The sequence below is a fragment of the Meleagris gallopavo genome, chromosome 30 (assembly GCF_905368555.1).
Source record: "Meleagris gallopavo chromosome 30, MGAL_WU_HG_1.1, whole genome shotgun sequence".
Taxonomy (NCBI): Eukaryota; Metazoa; Chordata; class Aves; order Galliformes; family Phasianidae; genus Meleagris; species Meleagris gallopavo.
Genome location: NC_139433.1, coordinates 4,025,698 through 4,046,971, shown reverse-complemented (window position 1 = coordinate 4,046,971; position 21,274 = coordinate 4,025,698). Strand labels below are relative to the sequence as shown.

Below are 21,274 nucleotides of genomic sequence, written 5' to 3'. Positions count from 1 at the left end.
CTGCGGCCTTCTGCAGAAGTGGCTGGGGCCGGGCGGGGGCTGGAGGAGGGCGAGGGGCTGCGATCCTCATGGAGGGCCGCCCAGGGCCCACACAGCGCCTGGCGCCCCGTGCCCGCTTCCCCCTCCCGCCGCCAGGTGGCGCCACAGCACTCTCCCGCACGGCCGCTCTGCCCCACACCGCCGCGCGGCGGTTGGCGCCGGTTAGCGCTCGGCTCTTTCCGGAACTATTCGGCCGCGGGGCGGGATCCCGATCGCAGCCGGCGGAGCGGGGGAAGGGGCGTGGCCAGCGAGCGTTCGGGGAGGTTCGTTCTTCTCCGACAGCTGTCGGGTCTTTCCGGGGCGGGTTCGGGCCGTTCCGGCGGCGTTCGGGCCTTTTCCCAGGCTGCCGCCGGGCCGGAAAGAAGGAACGGGCTGGAGGCGAGCGGCGGCGGATGGAGACGGTGGGGAGGTGAGCGGGGAGCGGGGAGCGGGGCGCGGGGCGCGGGGCCGGGGCTGGGGCTCAGCGAGCGCGGGCAGCTCCGGGGTCGGCGGCGCGGGCGGTGCGGGCGGCGGCAGCTGACGGGCCCCGGCCCCGAGCTCGGCCCGGCTCTCCGCCGCAGCTCCGCGTCCCGGTCTCGCTGCCGTCCCCGCAGCCCCGCGCCGCCCCGTGCGGCCGGGCCGCTCCCGGAGCTCCACGTGCCGGCCGGCCCTCGTCGCCCGCGGGGCGGCGTCCCGGGCTGCGGCGCGGAGAGTAACGGGGAGTGAAGCCGGGGGTCCGGGCTGCGCGAGCGCCGCGGAACGGCCGCCTGTCCTCCGCCTTTTATCTCCGGAGCGGGGGAACCGCGGCTGTGAGAGCAGAGAATGGAGGCAGCTGAGCAAACGCAGCCCCGAACGTCGCCTTCCCTCCCGCCCCGCTGCCCTCCGCTCCGCTCCCGCCCCGTCCTTTATGCGGGCAGCCCGGGCTCTTGGGTTCCTTCGCTGATTTCTGAGCGTGACTCGGAGCTGCCCGCGCTTCGTGGCACGGCGCCGGCTGCCGCGCTGCGGGTCTCCCGGTGCTGATCGCTGCCCCCAAATGCTCCATTTTTACGTCTTGGCTCCTCTGTGAACGTGGAAAAATCCCTTCTGCGTGTAGTTGGTTCTCACTGGACGAAAGTTCTGTGTTGGTTGGGAGAGAAACCGCAGCTCAGTGGAATGCAGCGGGGAATGGAGCCAGGCTGGAGCGGCGGAGCGCTGCTGTGTTTACAATAAAAAGCTGTATTTATAATATCGGGGGCTCTCTTAATCCCTCTGAGAGTATCTGCAGCCTCAGCCTGGCGCTGAAGCGGCCGGGTAATGGAAGATGGAGAGCAAACGGAGGAAGGGACGGTGCGGCTCAGGCTGGAAGGTCGTGCAGCTCCTGCTGTGTCCTCGTAGGGTTGCGTGCATCTCACCTTGTAGGTTATTCGTGCCGTTGCTGTGCCGTGTGGGGCTTCTAACAAACTGTCATGGATTCCCGACGCCGCAGAAGAGTGATTTTAAGCAGATGGGTCAGCAGAAGCGGGATGCCATTTCTGTCTGCTCTTTTAGAACTGTGACTTTTTTTTTTAAGGGAACAGCCATTGCTGGGTTTGCTGCTGGGGAAAAAAATCCCAACTCTGAGCTCCTCCCTGTGCTTCTAAAGTGGAAATAGGGTGTTTGTGGGGACTTGTCAGGGGACCTGAAGCAAAGAGCCCCGGTGCGTGGAGTTCTGCTCCATGAGTGGGACACTGCTGCTCTGTTGGCAGCTGCAACAGAAGCATTTCTTGGTGAGAAAAGAGGTGAAAATGGGCTTGGCTGCCCCATGCCATGCTGCTTTTAGCACACGAAAGGTTTGTTCTCACGGTTTGTAACCTGTTAACACACGGGCTTTCATGCAGTTCAGAACTTGATCTGGTTTTGGTTTTCTCGTCTTTTTTCTTCTCCTTTTTTCCCCCTCGCTGAGGATCTGTTGGAGACATTGGAGCTGTGTAAGCTGTCATAAACACTTTTTTTAGAATATTTTTACGCATACTTCTGCCTCGCTGGAAGGAAAGCAATGCTCTGCCTCACTTCAAGCCAAGCTGCCCTTTGAACTGCATTTGGAACTTGGTTAAAAAGCTCAGGAACCACATTTCATAAAAGCTGAGATGCTTTTATTTATGTGCTGGGCACGCAGAAAAAAGGCTCGTAATGTGTTTTTTGTTTCAGACTGGTGTATTAAACAAAGAAAGTATTGACAGCGGCTAATGAATCGTGGGATTGTTTCTGGGCACCGAGATAGATTTACCAAGGTATTTAGATGTCTAATGCATGGGATTTTCAGAGGAGCCCGACAAGTGCTCGCCAGCACAGACACACGAGGCTCCTTCCCCGTGAGCGGAGCTGGAGATGGGCCCAGCAGAAATGTGCTGGCAAGCTGCTGGCTCTCCTGGCGCACGCAGAGCCCCGCTTTGGAGGCGCTGGCAGCAGGCAGGCTCGTGCGTGTCCTGCGCTCTCGGCACCGCCTGCCCCTTCCCAGCTTCTCCTTCCCTCCAAATATCTATTTAAGGGCTGTGGAAGCCTTGCGTTCCCTCCCTCTCTCCCCAGACACGCGCTGATCTCCTGCTCTTTGCAGAGGTTTCCCAGGTCGTGGTCCTGCACGGCTCGGCTGCCGGCTGGTGGCTCCTGGAGGACGGGCAGCGACGCTCCCTGCCGGCATGGACTGAGTGCAGGGAAGGCAGGTGAGGCGCGAGGCCGGCCTGGCTCCGGTTCCGTAATTATCCGCATGCCAGGTGCCCTGCTGGGGCGTGGAGAGCGGGGCAGTGTGGAGGCAGGTCTCTGCTTTCCCACCGGGGTCTGTTGGCGCTGAGAGGTGCCGCAGCAGCTCAGCTCCCTGCCTTGTGCAAGAGCAGGCGCCGGGCTGCGCGGAGCCAGAGGCTGTGGGACCTGCTCCTGGGAGACTCGGAGCTCCGGAGCCTCTTCCCACCCCGCCGTGCAGCTCTGCTCTTAAAAGCTACTGAACGAGTTTGCCAGGGCTGAGCGTTTTTGTCCTCCCGGCCTCAGTGGCTGCACGGGCCGTTTGGAAGCACCTGGCCTTTGTGCTGGGATCTGAGCCCGGATGCCGGGCAGCCGCTGCGTTCAGGCTCTGTCCCCTGCAGGCTGGTGGCTCCTCTCCATCAGACCCAGCAGGCAGAGTTCAGAGGGGCGAGGGGCAGGCGTCCCAGCGCGGCCATAAATCTCTCTTAATGCTCTGGGTTATGAAGTAATATTTTCCTGGCTGGGACTGCTTGGATTCAGGAAATGTGCTTTCTGCTGTGAGTGTTCTGTGGCTACTGTGCTGGGGTGTGCTGCCTTGCCTGCAAGCACCCCGCGTCCCGAGGGCCTCCTGGGGAGCTGTGCAGCCTTGTGTTGCACTGAAAGCCATGGAGAAGCTCTCCAGTGACCTGGATCGGGCTCAGTCCTGTTCTGCACCAGCTGGAGCCTCCCTGCGAGCGTCCGGCCTCCCTGAGGGTTCTCTGCTCATTCATGGAGGAGGCAGCCCAGCTGGGACGTCTGCCCAGACTCAGGCAGCCAGCACAGGCTCTGGCTCCTGCACAGGTTTTGTGCTCTGCAGCCTCTTTGTGCCTTTCTTTGTCAGGGGAATGAGGGAGCTTTGCAGGGCGGTGCTGGGAGCAGCGGGGCTGCAGAGCTGGGGGTGCAGCCAGCTTCAGGGGGGGCTCGTGCCATCTCTTCAACCCTCTGCTAGCACAGATGTGGTAGGAAAGGGGGCTTGTAGCTGCATGTAGCTGGCCCGGGAGGGTTGTTTCAAGTTGCTGCAGATCACGGATGTTAATGCCTCTTGCTGAGCCCAGCGTGAGGTCGGAGCTGCTTTGGCTTTGGTTGGCGGAGCGTTCATCCTGCTGGGAAGGGTGCTGGGGTCACCCGGTGCTGGCAGAAGGCTGTGCTCCCGCCTCGGGGAGCTCCGAGCTCTGATGGCTTTCAGATGAGGTGCGGGTTTCTGGGCCAGAGAACTATTTCTCAGGCTGTTAACAGGACCTGCAGCCATCCAGCAGGCCTAGGGCACCACTGGGACGTCTGTTCCCAGCTGCCCCGCAGGCTGTGCCTTACAGGGCCGATCCTCAGCACCACGGCTCAGCCTGAGGGAGGTGGAAATGGCAGGGAGGGGTGGGAAAGGAGGACGTGCCGGCTGCTGGGAATGCCCAGCTCACATAGCCCTTAACCAGCGTGTTACAGCTGGGTTTGTTCTTTTGGGTGGCTTTCTGGGCCGGGCAGGCAGCCTGTTCTTCAGTTTCTCCGTGTTTGAATAGCTTAAAGGCGGTTAGCAGCTCTAAGCAGATTTGAAGGCTTCTGAAGATACTTTTATTTTTAACCTCTCTCGCTTCCATCTGTGAAGAAACTGTGCCTGCGTTGCCTACGCTTCGTGCTGCTGCTTTTAAATAAAAGTTCAAAAATTCACTTTGCTCAGAGCAAAGCTTTGAAGTGCTGCTCTGTGGGAATGGCAAAGCGTCTTGAAAGCCTTCAACTGAAGGCTGTGCTAACCTACATTTGTGGGCAGTTACCTTCAGAAAATGACTTTGTGGGGAATTGCATGGGGAGATGTAAAGGTGAACTGTGAAATTTAATCAATTTAGCAAGAAAAGGTTAAATCTGTTTGTTTTGCTCCTATTCAGGGCCTCCAGCTGGTGGTTGCAGGGTCACCCTTTTCCGTATGCAAAAGTTCCTGCATAAAGGCTGTTTTGTCCCACTTGTTGTCTTCTTGTTTGCATGAGTGCTATGGAGAGAGCAGGCTGAAGAAACAGAAGTGATCCTCTTTAAGATGCAGAGCCAGTGCCTGACTGTGGCAGAGAGGAGGTGTTCGCTCTGCAGAGCATTCCTGCGAGCAGCCGCTGGCTCCTCTCTTGCTTTTCTGAGTGTAAATTGCTCTTAGCATGTCCTGGCAGAGAGCACTTGGATCCAGGGCTTGCAGTCAGCCTCGTTAGGAGAGAAGCGAGCCCTGCCTCGCTTGGATGATCCCCTGCTTTGAATGCTGGCTCCTGGGAGGGCGCGGGGTGCCTGGCGGTGCGGTGACGAGCCTTCTTCTCTTTCATTGCAGGCTCTGGGTCGGGAGGAGCAGCATGCCACGCGGCTCCTGGCTGGAAACGCTCCGTGCTTTTGCCCTGCGGACTCCAGGAAACCTTCTCTTTTGGTGAACTGAACCCTGCCCTCCTTTTTTCTTTGCTGCATGCCCACTCACGAGTGCTGGATTATGTTTGTCTCCTTCTCCCTTTGCTCCATAATTTGGCTGAACCGCGGTTTCAAGCTGAGGAAAAGGGGCTGCACCTAAGCAAGCCGGGGCACTGGGACCAGGCTCCTGAGGTGCTGGGTTGTGCAGAGACGTTCAGACTGCTGATGGGGGAGAGCTGCCCCTGAGGTCTCTCCTCTCCCCCCAAAGGACACTGCCTCACTGCTGGGAGCCGTCTCCTCATGGCAGAGAGAATGGGCAGCACCGACGGGTTCCAGTACCGTGCGCTCTATCCTTACCGCAAGGAACGCGAGGAGGACATTGACCTGGTGCCTGGGGACATCCTGGTGGTGAGCAAGGGAGCCCTGCAAGCCTTGGGCTTCAAAGATGGCGACGAGCAGAACCCCAACCAGATCGGGTGGATCCTGGGTGTCAATGAGAGGACCAAGCAGAAGGGTGACTTCCCCGGCACGTACGTGGAGTACGTGGGGCCCGTGAAGATCTCCGTCCCTTCGCACCGGCCCCGCGTGCAGAGACCCCTGCCTGCAACACCAGGAGCCAGTGGCTGCCGACTGCAGGAGGCTCTTGAGCAAGGTAAGCGTCTCTGCAGGCCCCTTCTGCTGCTCAGCAGATCCCTGCCAGTGTTGAGTTGTGCAGGATTTGTGGGCTCACGCTCGGTTCTGGCCAAAAGCAAAGTGCTGTGTTCTTTGGGTTATTGATCTGTGTTCGTACTTTGCAGTGCTTCTTGGGACGAGCCTTGTCCCTCTCTAACCTCTCAGAGGTCTTTCCCTGGCCCGTGACCGGCTGGATCCCTGTGGTCCCTCTCCCTGCTTTGCTGAGGGTTTTGCCCAGCTCCCTCCTTCACAGAGCAAGTCCTGACCCCTCCTGTCTGCCTCCCGAGCACCTGGCACGTTGTTCCTTGCCAAGAGCTGCTCAGCTCCACTGAGATGCAGTTACTTGTCTCCGGGCAAGAGGAGAAAAATCTGGATCTAAAAGAGTACTTCCAAGAACTGCAGCTAATTTTCATCTTCTTGGCACCCGTCCCTATCTGTGCGTGGCAGAGCCAGGGCTGAGCAGGGCATGAGCACCACACACCTGGGGCAGGAACTGGGCTTGGCATGGCTTCAGCGGAGGAGCTGCCGGCCTCAGTGCTGCCCGCAGAGCTGGGAGCTACGGCCGTCCTGTCGGATGCTGTATGAAACCTCTCAGAGGCCCTAAGGAGCGGAAAGGAGCCCCTGTGTGACAGCGGGATGGTGGGGCTGGGTGTGCTGTTCCCAAACCAGCATCACGGGCCCTGGGGATCCCACGGTCTCTGCAGGGTGCAAACGTGGCTGGGCCAGGCGCTGGGGCTGGCAGCAGGATCACCGACTTGCGTCACCCCCCTTCCAGGGATTGGCTCCTGGTGGGAGCCTGGGGCACGCTCTGCAGTGCATGTGTTGGCCTTGCCTGCACCCAGCCCTGCACGCCCTCGAGGGCTGTACTTGTGCCTTTGTGGGCTCTCTCATGCTCCTGGAGCTTGGCTTGGCAGAGCTGTGTGTGGGTGGTCAAAGCCTCTGCCCTGTGCAAGGTTGGGGGTGGAGAGCTGTGTGATGTGGAAAAGGATATGTGCTGACGTTCCTGACCCGTGGAAAAGAAACCAAAAGCCAGCCGCTCTGCTTCCTGCCCTAGGATGGGCAGCGTGAAGACAGGGAACGCAGTGTGCCAGGTGCCAGCTGTGTCCCTGCCCCTTTTGGTGCACCCACAGCCGCCCCAGCCGCGGGCACACAAGCTGTGGGACAGCAGTTCAAATGCCTGAGGCCGTTTTGCACGCAGCGCGTTGTGTTGCTGGGGGAAGGCGCATTTTTGCAACAGAGGAATTGTATTCGAGCCAAGGCTGTGTTATTTCTTTGTGGCTTGCCTGTGCTCGGATGAGGCCTGCTCGGGAGGTGCAGAGATGTCTCTTGGCTCATAGCTGCCTGTGTTTCTGCCCTGCTTCCTGGGTCTGCCCTGACTTGGCAGTCCCTTATCCCCCTATCAGAGCGTGGCCGTACCGCAGCCTGGGAGGAAGGGGCCCCGGCAGAGACAGCCCTGCAGGGCAGCAAGCCCCGGTGCTTTCCGAGGCTGAATTTATGAGCTTCTGGTGTTTGCCTTCTGCAGAGAGCGTGAGCGGAAAATGCGGCTTGGAAATGTTTCCGCAGCTGCCCGGCTGTGCTGTGAGTGCCCTTGTTCGCTTTGGCCCAGCCCAGAGGCCTGGCGGGCTGGGGAGCTGCTGCTGGCTGCAGCGATGGCTGCTGGATCCCAGCGCAGGCTGCTGCCTGCTGAAACAGCACATTCCCAACTGGACCACGTGGGGAGCGCAGCGTTTACCCTCCCTTCAGCCCTTCCCAAGGGTCAGGCCTGGAGCTGCCAGCCCCGTGCTCCTCGTCCAGCTGCCGTGAGGACCTGGCCTCACCCCGGGGAATGCCGTGCTGAGCCCCATCTTGTGCCCAGCCAAGGGCATGGGCAGCTCTCGGAGCAGCCTTGTTCTGCCTTGGCATCGTCCAGCAGCAGCCTAGGCCCTCACTGAGCTGCTCCCTCCTCCGTGGTCGTTGTCTTGAAGCACAGCCCCTGAGCCGTTTTGTCCCTTGCTGTGACAGTGGGGGCAGGAGGTTCACGGGTACGAACTTGCAGCTTGCGGTGGGACCACACTGGGTGCACGGGCAAGCTCAGGTCAGATCCATGACAACAAAGCTGTGTTTTGCAATGCAGTGCTGCCTTCTGGTTCTGCTTCCGTGAAGCAGAGTGTGCTGGGTGCCCTCATGGACCACTGATGTCCCTGTGCTGGGGACTGCCTGGCCTGGAGGAGCCTCTTGCCTGGCTGGCACTCAGCAGGGAGCAGGGATGAGCCTGACTCTGCTCATCCTCCTGTTGGCAGCTGGGCGTGCACCCTCCTGCCCTGGTATGCGTCACACTCAGCATGGGGAAGCATGCCTGGGGCCCTGCTGTGCAGGCCCTGAAGCCATCTCACTGGAGCACACAGGCTGTGCTTTGGCAGCACCGCTGCCCTGCCCTGTGCTCACACTGCAGCTCCCAGCTCCATCTTCAGCTTCCCAAAAGGCACCTCGAGGCAGCTGCCCCCCTATCACAGCGTGTCGCAGCCCTTCCCACGCTGCTGCGACCCTGTTACAGACCCAGAGATGGCACCCAAGTGCTGTTTGATGCTAGGCTGTGCCTTGGGGAGGGTCTGGGAGCACACAGGGCAGTGAGGGCTCCTGGGACACGTGGTGTGGAGCAGCCGGCTGTGCTGCCCTGACCGGTCGGTGCAGGCTGCATGGAGCACAGGGGCTGCCTGCAGCAATCCTGCCACGGGGTGCCTGGTGCTGTGCCACCGGCTGTCCCTGCAGCAGCTTGCACCGAGGTTATGGGCTAGCGGGGAGGGGGAGGCAGAGGGCTGGTTTCCATGTTAAACGAGCAATCAAGGGCAGGAATTTGCTGACGCTGCACTCTGCCTGAATCGCTGGATTAATCACAGCTCACCGCTGCGAGCTCCCCAGCCACGCTCCTCCAGCAGCCCTGTGCTGCATCCGTCCTGGGCAGGGGCTGAACTGAGCCTGAATTCCAGAGCCCAGGTAACCCCTGCAGTGCCTGCCCACACGAGCTGGGCATTCAGGGAGGTGAGCTCTGCTCTGCGGTGTCATCAGGAAGTAGTACGGATCCCTCTGTGTGTGCCTTTCATTGTGCCTTTCATTGTGCCTTCTGGGACTCTGAGCGAGGCTGGGCTCCGCAGATTCTGGGCTGGTTTAGGGAGCAGCTCGTGGGCTCCCCGCATCTCTGCGTAGCATTTGTGTGGCTGTGGCCTGCTAGCAGGGGTCAGGGCCAGGCTTTTTCTGCCTGCGGATGCTGCTGTTAGGAGCAATTTATTGTTTGTGCTCTGGCCCCAGCTCTGCTGTGGACTGTCTGCTGAGTGGGGTCTGACCTCTTCCTTTCTCCCCAGGGTCTCCTCTCCCTGACCTGCAGGAGCAGTTCAGCCCTCCAGAGGTTGCACCTCCGCTGCTGGTGAAGCTGGTGGAAGCCATTGAGAAGAAAGGTAACGGGGGACATTGAGTACCGAGGGGCTGACACCCTCTACAGCCCCAGTGCGAGTGGGATAAAGGCAGCTGTTTATAAAAGCTGTTGGTGTTGGACAGAAGACTGAGATATGTGATACACAGCTGCCTGTGGGAGGGGGGCCTCCCAGTCCTCTCTGGCTTCAGGTGCTGGTCCCCAGGCTTAACCCTGCTGAGTTGTCCAGCTCCAAACAGCACAGAGCTTGTGCTGCAGTGCTTGGAGTGCAGCAGGGTGCTGCAGGATGCTGGGCAGGCTCTGCAGGGTGCTCCCAAATCCCCGCTGTGGGGGCACTGAACCTTGGGTGTCCCAGGGATCGGGGGGGGCTGTGGCAGCATCTGCAGGAGTGCTGTGTGAGCTGCCTGCCTCGAGTCGTGCTGCAGCCATTGTCTCACCAGGCTGGCTCCAGAACGGTGCGTGTGCTGGGGCTTGCACAGCTTGCAGCTAACAGCAGCGTCCTCACTTCTGCAGGGTTAGACAGCGAGATGTTATACAGGACATCTGGCTCCGAACTGAGGCAAGCTCTAAGAACCGGTAAGAACCAGCTCTTCATGGTGAGGAGGCGAATCGGCTCAGATGGAGGAGATTAGTGGATGTGACAGCACCAGCAGTAATGCAATCCAGGCCGGGCTCGCCTGTCCCTGGCGGTTCCTGACTGCTGCACGCTGCCTGCGGGGCTGGGCCTGCCCGTCCTGACATGTCCCCCTCTCACATGCTGGGGTCGGGACGGGGAGGATTCCTGCAGCCACGCGTGGGCAGGGGTCAGGGCAAAGGGATGCGGCACCGGCTGAGGGACCCGCGGGCCTCCAAGTGAATCCCCAGCTGCTCTCCTGCCGTCTCTTCGGGGTGCCCTGCTCTCAGGGTGCTCTGACGACAGCCTTGTGGAGGTTTCTCTGGCTCTGTCGCACCACTAATAAGCAGGAGGGGATCATAGAGCTCAGCTTGGTGGCTGGAGCTGTGGCTCCGCTGTGCCTGCGGCTGATGGTCTGTGCCAGCAAGCCCCGGGAGCTGTCTGCCTCTCGGCTGAGCCTGGGCCACTTCCAGCAGCCTGCGAGCTTGTCCCCGTTCGCAGATGTTCTTCATGGGCCTGAGCTAAGCAGTGCTCTTGGCTCCGGCCGTGCTGCTTTCTGAAGAGGCTCTCTGTGCTGTCCCAGCAGCCTGTGCCTGGTGTTTCTGGGGCAGCACGCTTCAGGGAAGACATTTTTGCTGTTGGGTTTGGTGTGTGAACAATTGGCCGATCCCCTCTTCGTGCTTGTCTCTAACAATAGCAGGGAATAGAACTCAGACAAGTCATATGTGCCCTTGGCAGGGCTCAGCAAAAGGTGTGGGCACCCAAATCCGCTAACACCCCCTCCCAGGGGAGCCTGTGCCAGCTTACTTCAGGTTACTCAGAACCTCCAGGCAGGTTCAGTCTTCTGGTCTGCTTGACTGCCCAGGAGCTGCCAGCGCTCTCTCAAAGTTCCCACCTGCCACGTCCCACGATTGCTGGCAGCAGCCAGAGGTTTTATAGCTCTTTCTAGGTGCCCCCATCGCTCGCTGCACTCGTGCTGCAGTGGGACACAACGCTCTGGGGTGGATGCCAGATCTGCACCCATCTCCCATGGGAAATCTCTGCCTTGGCAGATTGGAGCCTGGGTGACCTGGAGCCCTTTGACGTGCACTCCCTGGGCGAAGCGCTGCGAGGTTACCTGCAGGACCTGCCCTCCCCTGTGGTGCCAGTGTCTGTGCATGGAGACATCCTTCGCATCCTGCAGGGTAAGGGCTGCCCCGGCCGCACTTGGGAATGGGTGCATGGGTGGAACGGATGTGTTTGGGGTAATAAAATAGGTCTTGTCCCTCTGGGGTTTGTCATGTGGCCTCTGCTGCCAATAGTGCTCCCACGCTGTGACAGCCAGAGCGTGGAAAGCAGTGCCGGCTGCCCAGCCATTCCATCGTGTCTTGCTTCTCTCCCCAGAGATCCCCCAGCCAGAGAATTGCCGGAAACAGCTGCTGCTGGCCTTGGAGTCGCCTGCAGTCCCACTCCAGAACACGCTCACCCTACAGTTCCTGCTCCGGCATCTGGGGAAGGTATCGCAGCAGGCCGAGAGCAACAGCCTCCACCCTCAGGCCCTGGGAGAGATCTTTGGCCCCCTTCTCCTCCGGCTGCCCGGCGCCAGGTACGTGCAGCTCTCAGATCCCAGCCACGTACCCGTGCTGCCCGCTGTGCCTGCCAGGACAAGGAGTCCAGGCTGTAAAAGTACATCTACCCGCACCCCGGCCCCGCTGCACATGGGATTAAACTGCTGGCAGCATACAGAGGTGGGGCCCAAAGCCAGGGCAGAGCCCTTCTGTTATTCTGCACTGCAGCAGCTGGGCTGTGCCGGGATGAACAGCTGACCCTGCTGACCCATTGCGCAGGGGGCACAGAGGAGTGCCAGGCTCTCCCCTACAATTGCTGATTCGTTCCTCTCTTCCTACAGCCCGGAGCTGAGTCCTGACTTCTCTGTGCTTTTTCTGGAGATGCTTCTGCAGACGAAGGAGTTGGAGCCAGAACAGTTGCCTCCAGGTACTGTCCCCAGTAGCTGACGTGCCCCCTCTTTGGGACCCGAGGCATTAGCATTTGTGCTGTGTGGGTGTGGAATCCCTGCCTCCCTGAGCAGATTGCTGAGGGCGTTTCTGTAGCCCAGCTGTGCTTGGATGCCTGCTCAAGGCTCTAATCTCTTGCTCCTGGCAGTATGGTGGCCCAGCAGGGCTTCCCAGGACAGTTACCTCAGGGAGGGGGACTCTGAGCTCCAAGGGATTGCCTCTGGCGAGGGTGTGGAGCTGGGACTTGGGCCAGTCCCGCTTTAACCCTGCTTCGACTCTACTTCTCTTACAGCGTTGCCTCCAAAGCCACCTAAGCCAAAGCCCAGTGCAGCCAGCCTGGCCAACGGGAACAGCGTGCCCTTGCAGGACGCCGAGTGGTACTGGGGTGACATTTCCCGGTAAGGGGGTGGCTGGCAGCTCCTGCTGTGGATGCCCAGGCTGTTGGGTTATCTAGGGGAGCTCTGGTTGCACCTCACAGGCTGTGACAATCCTCTGTCCCTCTCAGGGAGGAAGTGAATGAGAAGCTGCGGGACACGCCGGATGGAACCTTCCTGGTGCGTGATGCCTCCAGCAAGATCCAGGGGGAGTACACACTCACACTCAGGTAGGGAGCTGGAGCCCTCTGAGAGCCTCTGCTGCCCCGGGGTGGAGCTGTCAGCAAGTGTCCCTGTGGCTGATGGAACATCAGGCTGGCACAAGGGGCACATCGTGCTAGAGCAGAGCACTGGAGTGGTGAAAGGCACCTCTGCTCTCTCTTCCCTGCTACAGGAAAGGAGGCAATAACAAGCTGATCAAGATCTTTCACCGGGAAGGGAAGTATGGCTTCTCAGAGCCCCTGACTTTTGGCTCAGTGGTGGAGCTCATCACACATTACAGGCATGAGTCGCTTGCCCAGTACAACGCCAAGCTGGACACCAGGCTGCTCTACCCCATCTCCAAGTACCAGCAGGTGAGGCCTGTGCTGCAGGAGTAATGGCTGGTCAGAACAGCCAGAACCAGGGCATCTATTTGCTCATCCATCCCTGGCCCTTCGGTAGATGGGCTCTGTAGTCCAGACCGTGTCCTGCAGCACCTCTTCGCTGTGCTGGGACATTGCTTTGTGGGGTAATGGGCACCCTGCAGGGTGGGTGGGCTTTCATGGGGCCGATTGCCTTACAGAGGGGCTGCTGTAGGGCGGGAGCGGGTCCTGAGTTGAGGCTTTGTGTATGGCAGGACCAAGTGGTAAAGGAGGACAGTGTGGAAGCTGTAGGGGAACAGCTGAAGGTCTATCACCAGCAGTACCAGGACAAGAGCTGGGAGTATGATCTGCTGTATGAGGAGTACACCCGCACTTCCCAGGTACGTGGCCCCAACGTCGCCGGTCACTGACAGCCGTACACTGCAGAAAGGAGAGCAGAAGTTGGGCACCCACTGCCCCAAATGTCCACCCTGGATTTAGGGGGACTCCCCAGAGAACTTCAAAGCGGGAATGTATTGACTGCACCAGGGACAGTGCTGGTTTGGGAAGGGGAGAAGAAGATGCTCCAGATGGGCAGAAACCTGCCCACATCCTCCCCCTCACTCAGCTCTCCCTTCTCCTCAACTCAGGAGCTGCAGATGAAGAGGACAGCAATTGAAGCCTTTAATGAAACGATCAAGATCTTTGAGGAGCAGTGTCAGACACAGGAGAAATGCAGCAAGGAGTACATCGAGCGCTTCCGACGAGAGGGCAACGAGAAGGAGGTGCAGCGGTAAGGACTGAGGGCAGCAGTGACCTTGTCCTGCTTGGGGAAGGGCTCTTGGGGCTGGAAGGAACATCCGGGCTCAGGGCAGAGCCGAGGCACGCACAGCCCTTTTCTCCAGCATGCTGCAGGCTGGAGCTGGCAGGCTGCCTCCCTCGCCTCCCCCACCTTGGCTCACAGCCCACCCTTCCTTTCTCCCAGGATCCTCATGAACTCAGAGAAGCTCAAGTCTCGCATCACGGAGATCCACGACAGCAAGATGAAGCTGGAGCAGGACCTGAAGAAACAGGCCTCGGAAAACCGGGAGATCGACAAGCGCATGAACAGCCTGAAGCCAGACCTCATGCAGCTGCGCAAACTGCGGGACCAGTATTTGGTGTATGTAGTGCCTGCTCCCGCAGAGGGCTGGGAGAGGGGCCCGGCTCCCCTGCAGCCCATCCAGCTGGCTCCTTGAGGGCTTTGGGGTTTGTCAGACCGGCTCTTAGGGCTGCTTTGTGCAGGAGCGAGGAGCCCTGCAGCCCCGGGGCACAGCAGCTCCTCAAGGGGGGAGGCTGCTGCCCTCTGGTGATGGCTGCTGGGTGAGTGCTGTCTGCCTGGGCACGCTGCCTGCACTGAGCTCTGCTGCTTCTTCCCCAGGTGGCTGACGCAGAAGGGTGCCCGGCAGAAGAAAATCAACGAGTGGCTGGGTATCAAGAACGAGACAGAGGAGTGAGTGTCCCTGCTCGTGTGTTGGGGGCTGTAGGAGCACAGCTGGTGCAGCCAGTTCTGCCTGTTCGGGGGCTTTGGGCAAATCCCATCTCCCTGTCTGGGAGCTGAGGAGCCTTCCTTGCCAGGAGTGATGGCAGCTGGCTGGGGGAGGAAAGATGGGGGGGGGTCACGCGTCCAAACTGAAGGGTCCTGACCCTGCCTGTGCTCAATTGCAGTCAGTACTCCATGATGGATGACGAGGAGGAACTGCCCCACCACGAGGAGCGGACGTGGTACGTGGGGAAGATCAACCGCTTGCAGGCAGAGGAGATGCTGTGTGGCAAACGGGACGGCACCTTCCTGATCCGTGAGAGCAGCCAGAAGGGGTGCTATGCCTGCTCCGTGGTGTGAGTACCCCGCAGTGCTGTGTGTGAGGCTGCAGCCACGTGGGGAGCGGGACGGGGCTGGTGTTGGCTGTGCTCCCGTGCTGCTCTGCCCTTCTCTTGCCAGATGCTGGAGCTGGTGGAGGCATCAGCTGGCAGGCTGGGCTTCCCCAAAGTCTCCTGTCTGCTTTGGCTCCTCATGCCAGGGCCAGATGTGTCTTTGGGCAGCTCCGGTGGTGCCAGCTTGCGCTCTGCTCTTGCTGTCCTAGCAGGGATCCTTCGCGTGCCGCTAACCCGTGTTCCCTTTTCTCCCTGCCAGGGTGGATGGTGACACCAAGCACTGCGTGATCTACAAGACAGCGACTGGCTATGGGTTTGCAGAGCCCTACAATCTCTACGCCTCCCTCAAGGACCTGGTCTTGCACTACAAGCACACGTCCCTGGTGCAGCACAATGACTCCCTGAATGTCACGCTGGCTCACCCGGTCCTTTCCCAGCCACCAGCCAGATGAACAGACCGTGCACAACACAACAGCTGCCTTCAGCTTCTCCCCAGAGCGCTGCTTTCTGGCTCTGGACTCTTGCACCCTGTATAGTTGAGTCTCTGTGCTCCTGCCCCTCCAGAGCATCTGAGATGTCTGTGACCGTTCCTGGTGTCCCTTTTGGTCAGTAGCTGAAACCCGTGTTGGCTGATGGGACAAAAAGGCTGGAATGTTGACTCGCAGCGGCCTCCAGCCCTTACAAGGTGGGATCTAGTTGTGATTGAATTGCTGTGGATGAACGCAGCCCCCTCCCCTTCCCCAACAAACAGGTCAGGTCCCCTTCTTGCTGGCAGGTTGCCCCGCTGTGCATCACCGTAGAGCTAGATCCCAATTCCTCTGCACTGTGGTGTCATTCCCTGCCCAGCTGAGCAGCGCTGGCACATTCTGAGCGAGGGGATCTGCCGGATCCTGGAGGAGGAGGAGGAGGAGGAGCCTCCCCTGAGCATGTGTCCTCCACTCTCACTTCCCTCTTCCCTGGGTGACTTTGCAGTCGGGGGTGGGAGCTGCTGTCTGGTACGAGGGGTGCTGCTCTTCCATGCAGAGACTCATTTCAAAAAGAAGGTGGTGTCCTCCATGGGGCAGCGGGTGTGCTGGCAGGAGGGCTTCTTGGCTGAGATCCCCCCTCCATCCTGTTCCCCATCTCGCTGTCTTGGTCCCTGGTGTCATAGCCACCTCTGTAGTGTTGCTGTCTGGGGAGGGAGGATGTGGTTTGTGACGAATCTCTCACCTTAGTTGTGCCAACTAAGCTGTGAAATCCGTGTTGGTACCCATGTTTTTCCCGGCAGAATCCGTGGGACGCACAGCTCTTTGTTTCTGGTTGTCTTTGGTGAATCTCTGCGAGTGTAACCCGTTGAAGCTAACTGTAGCTCTGTAAATATGGTTCTTTTTGTAATTGGCTGCTTACCTCATCCTGCTGAACTCCCACTACGACATGCAGGCGCGTGGGCAGCGGCTGGGCGGGCTGCTGCAGCTCGGGGCAGGAGGGGTGGGAGGCTGACGCACACTACGAGCCCTGCACAAAATGAAGGACCTCTGCTGCAGGAGGGTGGCATTTCTGCTGGGCCTGGGGCCTTGGCACATAGGGATGTATGTGCATGATACCCAACTGTGTATGCAAAGCACTTGTATTCGTGAGTACTGTATTGGGGGTGGTTGTAGAGCTGCCCATTGTGGCTGGCCGGCTTGGGGCATCTCTTTGGAAAAGGCTGAGTTCAGAGGGCTCCAGGGCAGCAGAGGCGGTGTGGGGTGAGCCCTGCAGGAGCTTTAACAGCTGGACCTGGGCTCTGAGTTGAGGCTGTGGTGGCTTTTGCTTTACTGCATCATCCTGTCTGCCCGGCTTGAAGAAAGCATCCATCGTCCTCTTGATTTGCCTGAGAGGCTCTTTCCCTTACAGAGGCCACATCCTGGACAGGCTGGTGGATGCTGTAGGCTTTGCTGCTTCTGCTTTGTGTCATGATGGGCTGAGCCGGGTCCTCAGTGCTGCAGTGCATTTGTGTGTGCTCTGCCCTCTTCCCATCCTCCATGCTCTGTCTGCAGTGGGGCATGCAGCATTTCATGCTCCCAATTCCCATGATCAGCTCTGCTGCTCGCATTGATCCGGGCCACTCCCTGGATCCTTTTTGGATCTGGGATTGCTGGTACAAACGTTACGTTCCTGTTGCTTGTGGCAGCTCTCCTGCCCCCAGCTGTACAGACCCCGTTCCTTGCTCTGTGCGCCCTCCATGGGCCCCAGGCTGTGTGCTGGGGCTCCCCTGCTCTGCCAGTGTTTGGTGCTATCACTCGGGGGGATCACATGGCGATCAGTGATAATTAATAATTAACAATTAAGGGAACAATTCGGGCTGGGACACGAGAGCAGTAGGGCTGGCAGCCCCCGTGCTCAGAGCCCTCCCTGTGTAATAATTATGGGAGGTGATTTATTGAAGTTCACTCACGCTGCATCTGCAAGGAAAAAAACAATATAAAAATGTCCTAAGAGAGGAGGAATTTTAGGGAGAATACCATTGCAGGCCCAACCTGAAGCAGGAGGATGGCACTGCTGTCTTCTGGGCCCAGGCGGTGGCTGAGTCTCTCCCCCCGTAGGGAAACCCGTTGGTGAGATTCACACACTCAGTTATACTGAGGGCTTCCGTGGGAAACTTAGAAATCTCTGTAGAGTTATTCCATGAGTGAATGTGTCTGTGGCCAGCTCAGTTACTCATATTCTTGCTTCTGGTGTGTGCTCTGCAGCGCGTTTATCACCGGCGATCCAAACGGACCCGCAATCTGTTGCCTCAGTAAACAGCACAAAGTGCAGATTGGTTTGGTGATGGCCTCGCTGAGCACAGCCAGACTCCCTCTGGGGTTTGTTAGTTCAGTTGGAGGCTGTGGGTGCGTCCGTCAGTGTGAGAGTTCGAATTGGGCATCGCTCAGAATCAAAGCCCAGCTGCCCCCAGCCCCTCTGATAGCAAACCAAGCTGGAACACCAGGAGGTTGATTTTCTGCTAAGCTTCTTCACCCTTTACAAAAGACACAGAGCCCTCGGGGGGCTGTGACACCCCAGAGCTTTGTGCCGGGCGCCTGTGCTGTGGGGGTGGGCTGCAGGGACGGCTCCTCCAGCCCCTCACCCACATTGTGAGCGCCTGCTCTTCTTCAGCCGCTCCCAGCGCTTTGCTTGGCCCGGGCTTTGCTGCCCAGGGAAATCCCAGCTTCCCGTGACGGCGTTTTTCACCCTCCCAGCTGTATTTCTGATTCTCCCCACGCTGTCCCTCCCTGCTGCACAGCCGCAGCCTCTGTGTGAGCTCAGCAGCAGTCGCGGTGCCCCCCCTGCGTTGTCCAGCCCTGACACGCATCCCCGTGGCTGGGGACCCGTGGTCGGCCCCTTGGGGCTCTGCTTGCAGTACTGTGCATGGTGAGGAGGACCGATGCCATTCCTCCAGCCATGCTTGACTTGGCTCTCAGAAACGCTCCTTTTCCCTTCTTTCCCCTTCAGGTGAAAAACCAAACCCTGAGCTTTCCGCAGCGCAGCTCCCCTGGAATAAGCTAGTTGTGATTTGTCTATGATGCTTTCGCTCGTGCTGTCTGGGTAGTGACGTTTTTCGAGGCCCTGGGCTGTGCTTTGCTGCTTGTGACCCGCATGTCCCCCACCGCCCCACGTGCCCACGTCCCACGGGCACAACGCGGCCGTTCCGCTCCCGGGGCGCAGCGCAGCCCTGCGGGGGGAGAGCCCAGGGTTGTGCCTGGCTCTGCTCGCTTCGGCTCGGGTCACGTTGCTCTGCTCAGGACGCTCTGAGCCCCCCAATATCACCCCCGATGGTGCTCACATCGCAGGAGGGTGACGGGGGTGGCAGAGGTGCCCCGACCGCTTTGTGCTCAGAGAGGACGTGGCGGCTGTGTGAGCGCTACCGAGATGTTAGTCCTTAGGTATATGCAATAATCCATACTCTAACTCGCCACTTCAGCTGTTTGTTACCAGCAGTAGTTCTCTATGCTCTTTCTGTTGATGTTTACTAATGTAAACCCAGTATTTGTTACTGTAAGAGAATTTTTGTACGGTACTTCAGAAAAAAAAAAAAAGAAAAAGAAAATGGAAAAAAAAACCCACAAATAAAACAGACTTAATGAGATGATCGCAGGGCTTTCTTTGGGGTGGCAGCGAGTCCCCAGGGGAACTGAGATGGGAGTGGACTGAAGTGGAGCTGAGCCCAAAGGGGCAAGAAACATCCGGACCCCCCTGGCTGCAACCCGTGGGGAAGTACCGACCTCCACCCCCAGTCCCAGAAGGAGCTGGGGGGGTCAGGTACCGGCTGCAGGGCTGGGGGCTCAGAGCGGGGCTGGGGCTGCCAGGAGCTAGTGGTGCTGCTCAGGGCTGTGTTTCTGCCCACGACCTTTTGCAACTGGTCCACGCATGAGGGAGCAGTGACAGCCAGTGGGGCTGGGCTGGCTGGTCTTGCCCCAAAACCCAAACGGCAGAGCTGCGCCCCGAAGCCACCGCTGCCCCATGGCACTGCTGTGGGGCATCAAGGATGGCTTGGCGGCATCCACAGCCCCACGTGAGTCAGCGGCGTCGGTGTCACATGAGGAGCTCGGTTGCGCCAGGCAGGAAGGGCGTGCGGAGGCGGGTGCAGCCGGGCTTTAAAAACCCCAGCTGGGACAGGCTCGCCTCTGCGCTGGCTCTCGGCCACCCTGCCGTCCCCATGGCCCCCGCCGTGCCGCTGGCCCTGCTGGCTGTGGGGCTGGGGCTGGGGCTGGCCCTGCCCGGCTGTGACTACCCGACCCACCTCTGGTGCAGCTCACGGGAGATCGCCGTTGCTTGCCAGGTCAGAGCCGCGGGGCCGGTGTTGGTGCCATCTGGGGACACAGCTGCTGCTGGTGCTGTACGAGGCTGGGGCGGAGGTGCGGGGCTGCAGCTGCACACGGTGCTCACACCTGGTGCTGGTACCCGGTGCGCTGGCTTTGAGCAGGGATGCTTGGGGTCCCGCATCCAGTGGCGCTCCCTGCCACACATGGGGAAGAGCTGTGCTGCAGTCAGACCCTATCCCATCCCCGGGATCTGTCGTCACTTCTTTTTCAGCACGAAACAGTTTTGCAGCTCATTCTGTCATGAATCGCTCTGGATGCTGGCACCGCTAATGGCGGGTCCGGCAGCACTGGATGGGCTGCAGCCCACCCAGAGGTGGGTGCTGTGCCCCTGCTCAGGGGGGTCCAGACCCCACTGGCTGTGGTTTTCCCCAGAATACATGGCGGAAGTTCCTGAGGAAAGCCCCAGCACCACATGCACAATCCTGCAGCTGCAGCAAACCCTCTGCGGTTCTCACTTCCCTCCTAGCGCACGCAAGGCTCCGTCCTGCCCCATCCCAGCAACTTTCCCCCATGCTATGCAACCGCAGGTGGCTGCAGCCTTACCGTGGCACAGCCCCCGTACCCCAAACCCTTTCACTCACAGGCAGAGAGCCACTGTGCCAATCTCTCGCACCCGACAGCTGCTCCCGTGCAGCTGAGTCTATACTATGAGAGCCTGTGCCCGGCGTGTCGGGGCTTCCTGGCGCAGCAGCTCTTCACCACCTGGCTGCTGCTGCCCACCGATGTCCTGAACATCACCCTGGTGCCGTATGGCAACGCTCAGGTAGGAGCAGCTGCAGCCCTCTGCTGAGTGCGCACTGCCAGCTGCGCTCACACCGCTTCATCCTGCAGGAGAAGAAGGTCTCTGGGAAGTGGCAGTTCCAGTGTCAGCACGGCTCAGAGGAGTGTTTGGGCAACATGCTGCAAGTGAGCCAGGCTGTCCCTGTCCCCGTCCCCATCCTCATGGGACGGTTTGGGGGATGCTCACCACATCCCCCCATCCCCGCAGGCCTGCCTGATGCACGAGGCCGAGAACTTCACCACCTATTTTCCTGTCATCTTCTGCATGGAGTCGGGCTCCTCTGCCACCAAGAACCTGAAGGCTGTATGACACTGTCCCCCGCTCACCACCCCACGGCTGCCCTCCGTGATCTTTAAGGTCCCTCCCAGCCTAAAGCCCTCTATGATGCTGTGATCCCAGTGCCTGCAGGTGTACGCCCCGCAGCTGGATGCAGGCCGCATCACCGCCTGCGTGCAGGGGGAGTTGGGGACCGCCCTGATGCACCGCAACGCCCAGCTGACAGACGCTCTCGACCCGCCGCACCAATACGTCCCATGGGTCGTCATCAACGGGGTAGGGGGGGCTCAGGGCTCGGAGGGGGGCCGCGGGGATCGTCCCTGTGACGAGCAGCCCCACGTCTCCCCGCAGAAGCACACGGATGAGCTGCAGGCGGAGGCCCAGAGCTCACTGCTGAGGCTGGTGTGCCAGCTGTACCAGGTGGGACGGGGATGGGGATGAGACGGAGGGGCCGGCGGTGCCAGGGGGTTCTGGGACATGCTGTGCTCCCCCCGCCGGGCACTACCGGCCGCTGTGTGGCAGGGGGACAAACCCGAGGCCTGCAAGGACACGGAGAGCCCGAAGGCCGGGGCTGTCTGCAGGCGCTGAGGCTGGGTCTGCAGGGCCGGAGTGGATGCAGGCGGCGGGGAGAACCGCGCTGCGAGCAAGGAATAAAAAGAATAATTGTGTAAGGAAACAAAAAGAGCGTCCAGAGTGTTGTGTGGGGACGGCGAGGGGTCTGCTGAGGGCCGCAGCACAGC

General features: G+C 59.9%; 2 protein-coding genes and 1 pseudogene across 2 annotated transcripts; all 3 read left to right on the top strand.

Moving 5' to 3' along the window:
• Positions 1-291: 291 nt before the first annotated feature.
• PIK3R2 (phosphoinositide-3-kinase regulatory subunit 2) lies at positions 292-18,741 on the top strand. Its single transcript, XM_085211498.1, has 16 exons — positions 292-448; positions 5,048-5,770; positions 9,129-9,221; positions 9,710-9,772; positions 10,862-10,993; positions 11,193-11,394; positions 11,698-11,783; positions 12,096-12,201; positions 12,309-12,407; positions 12,572-12,752; positions 13,016-13,141; positions 13,391-13,533; positions 13,726-13,902; positions 14,161-14,232; positions 14,448-14,618; positions 14,914-18,741. Exons 2-16 carry the CDS (start codon positions 5,419-5,421, stop codon positions 15,104-15,106), a joined length of 2,196 nt encoding a protein of 731 aa, XP_085067624.1. The 5' UTR covers positions 292-448; positions 5,048-5,418; the 3' UTR covers positions 15,107-18,741.
• Positions 2,741-5,041, top strand: LOC146542505 (uncharacterized; annotated as a pseudogene).
• Positions 18,742-19,191: 450 nt separating the features above from the next.
• Positions 19,192-21,216, top strand: IFI30 (IFI30 lysosomal thiol reductase). The gene is made up of 7 exons (XM_085211552.1): positions 19,192-19,434; positions 20,061-20,240; positions 20,309-20,383; positions 20,466-20,561; positions 20,658-20,810; positions 20,886-20,954; positions 21,057-21,216. The coding sequence occupies exons 1-7, from the start codon at positions 19,192-19,194 to the stop codon at positions 21,120-21,122; spliced, it is 882 nt and encodes a 293-aa protein (XP_085067678.1). The 3' UTR covers positions 21,123-21,216.
• The last annotated feature ends 58 nt before the right edge of the window (positions 21,217-21,274 follow it).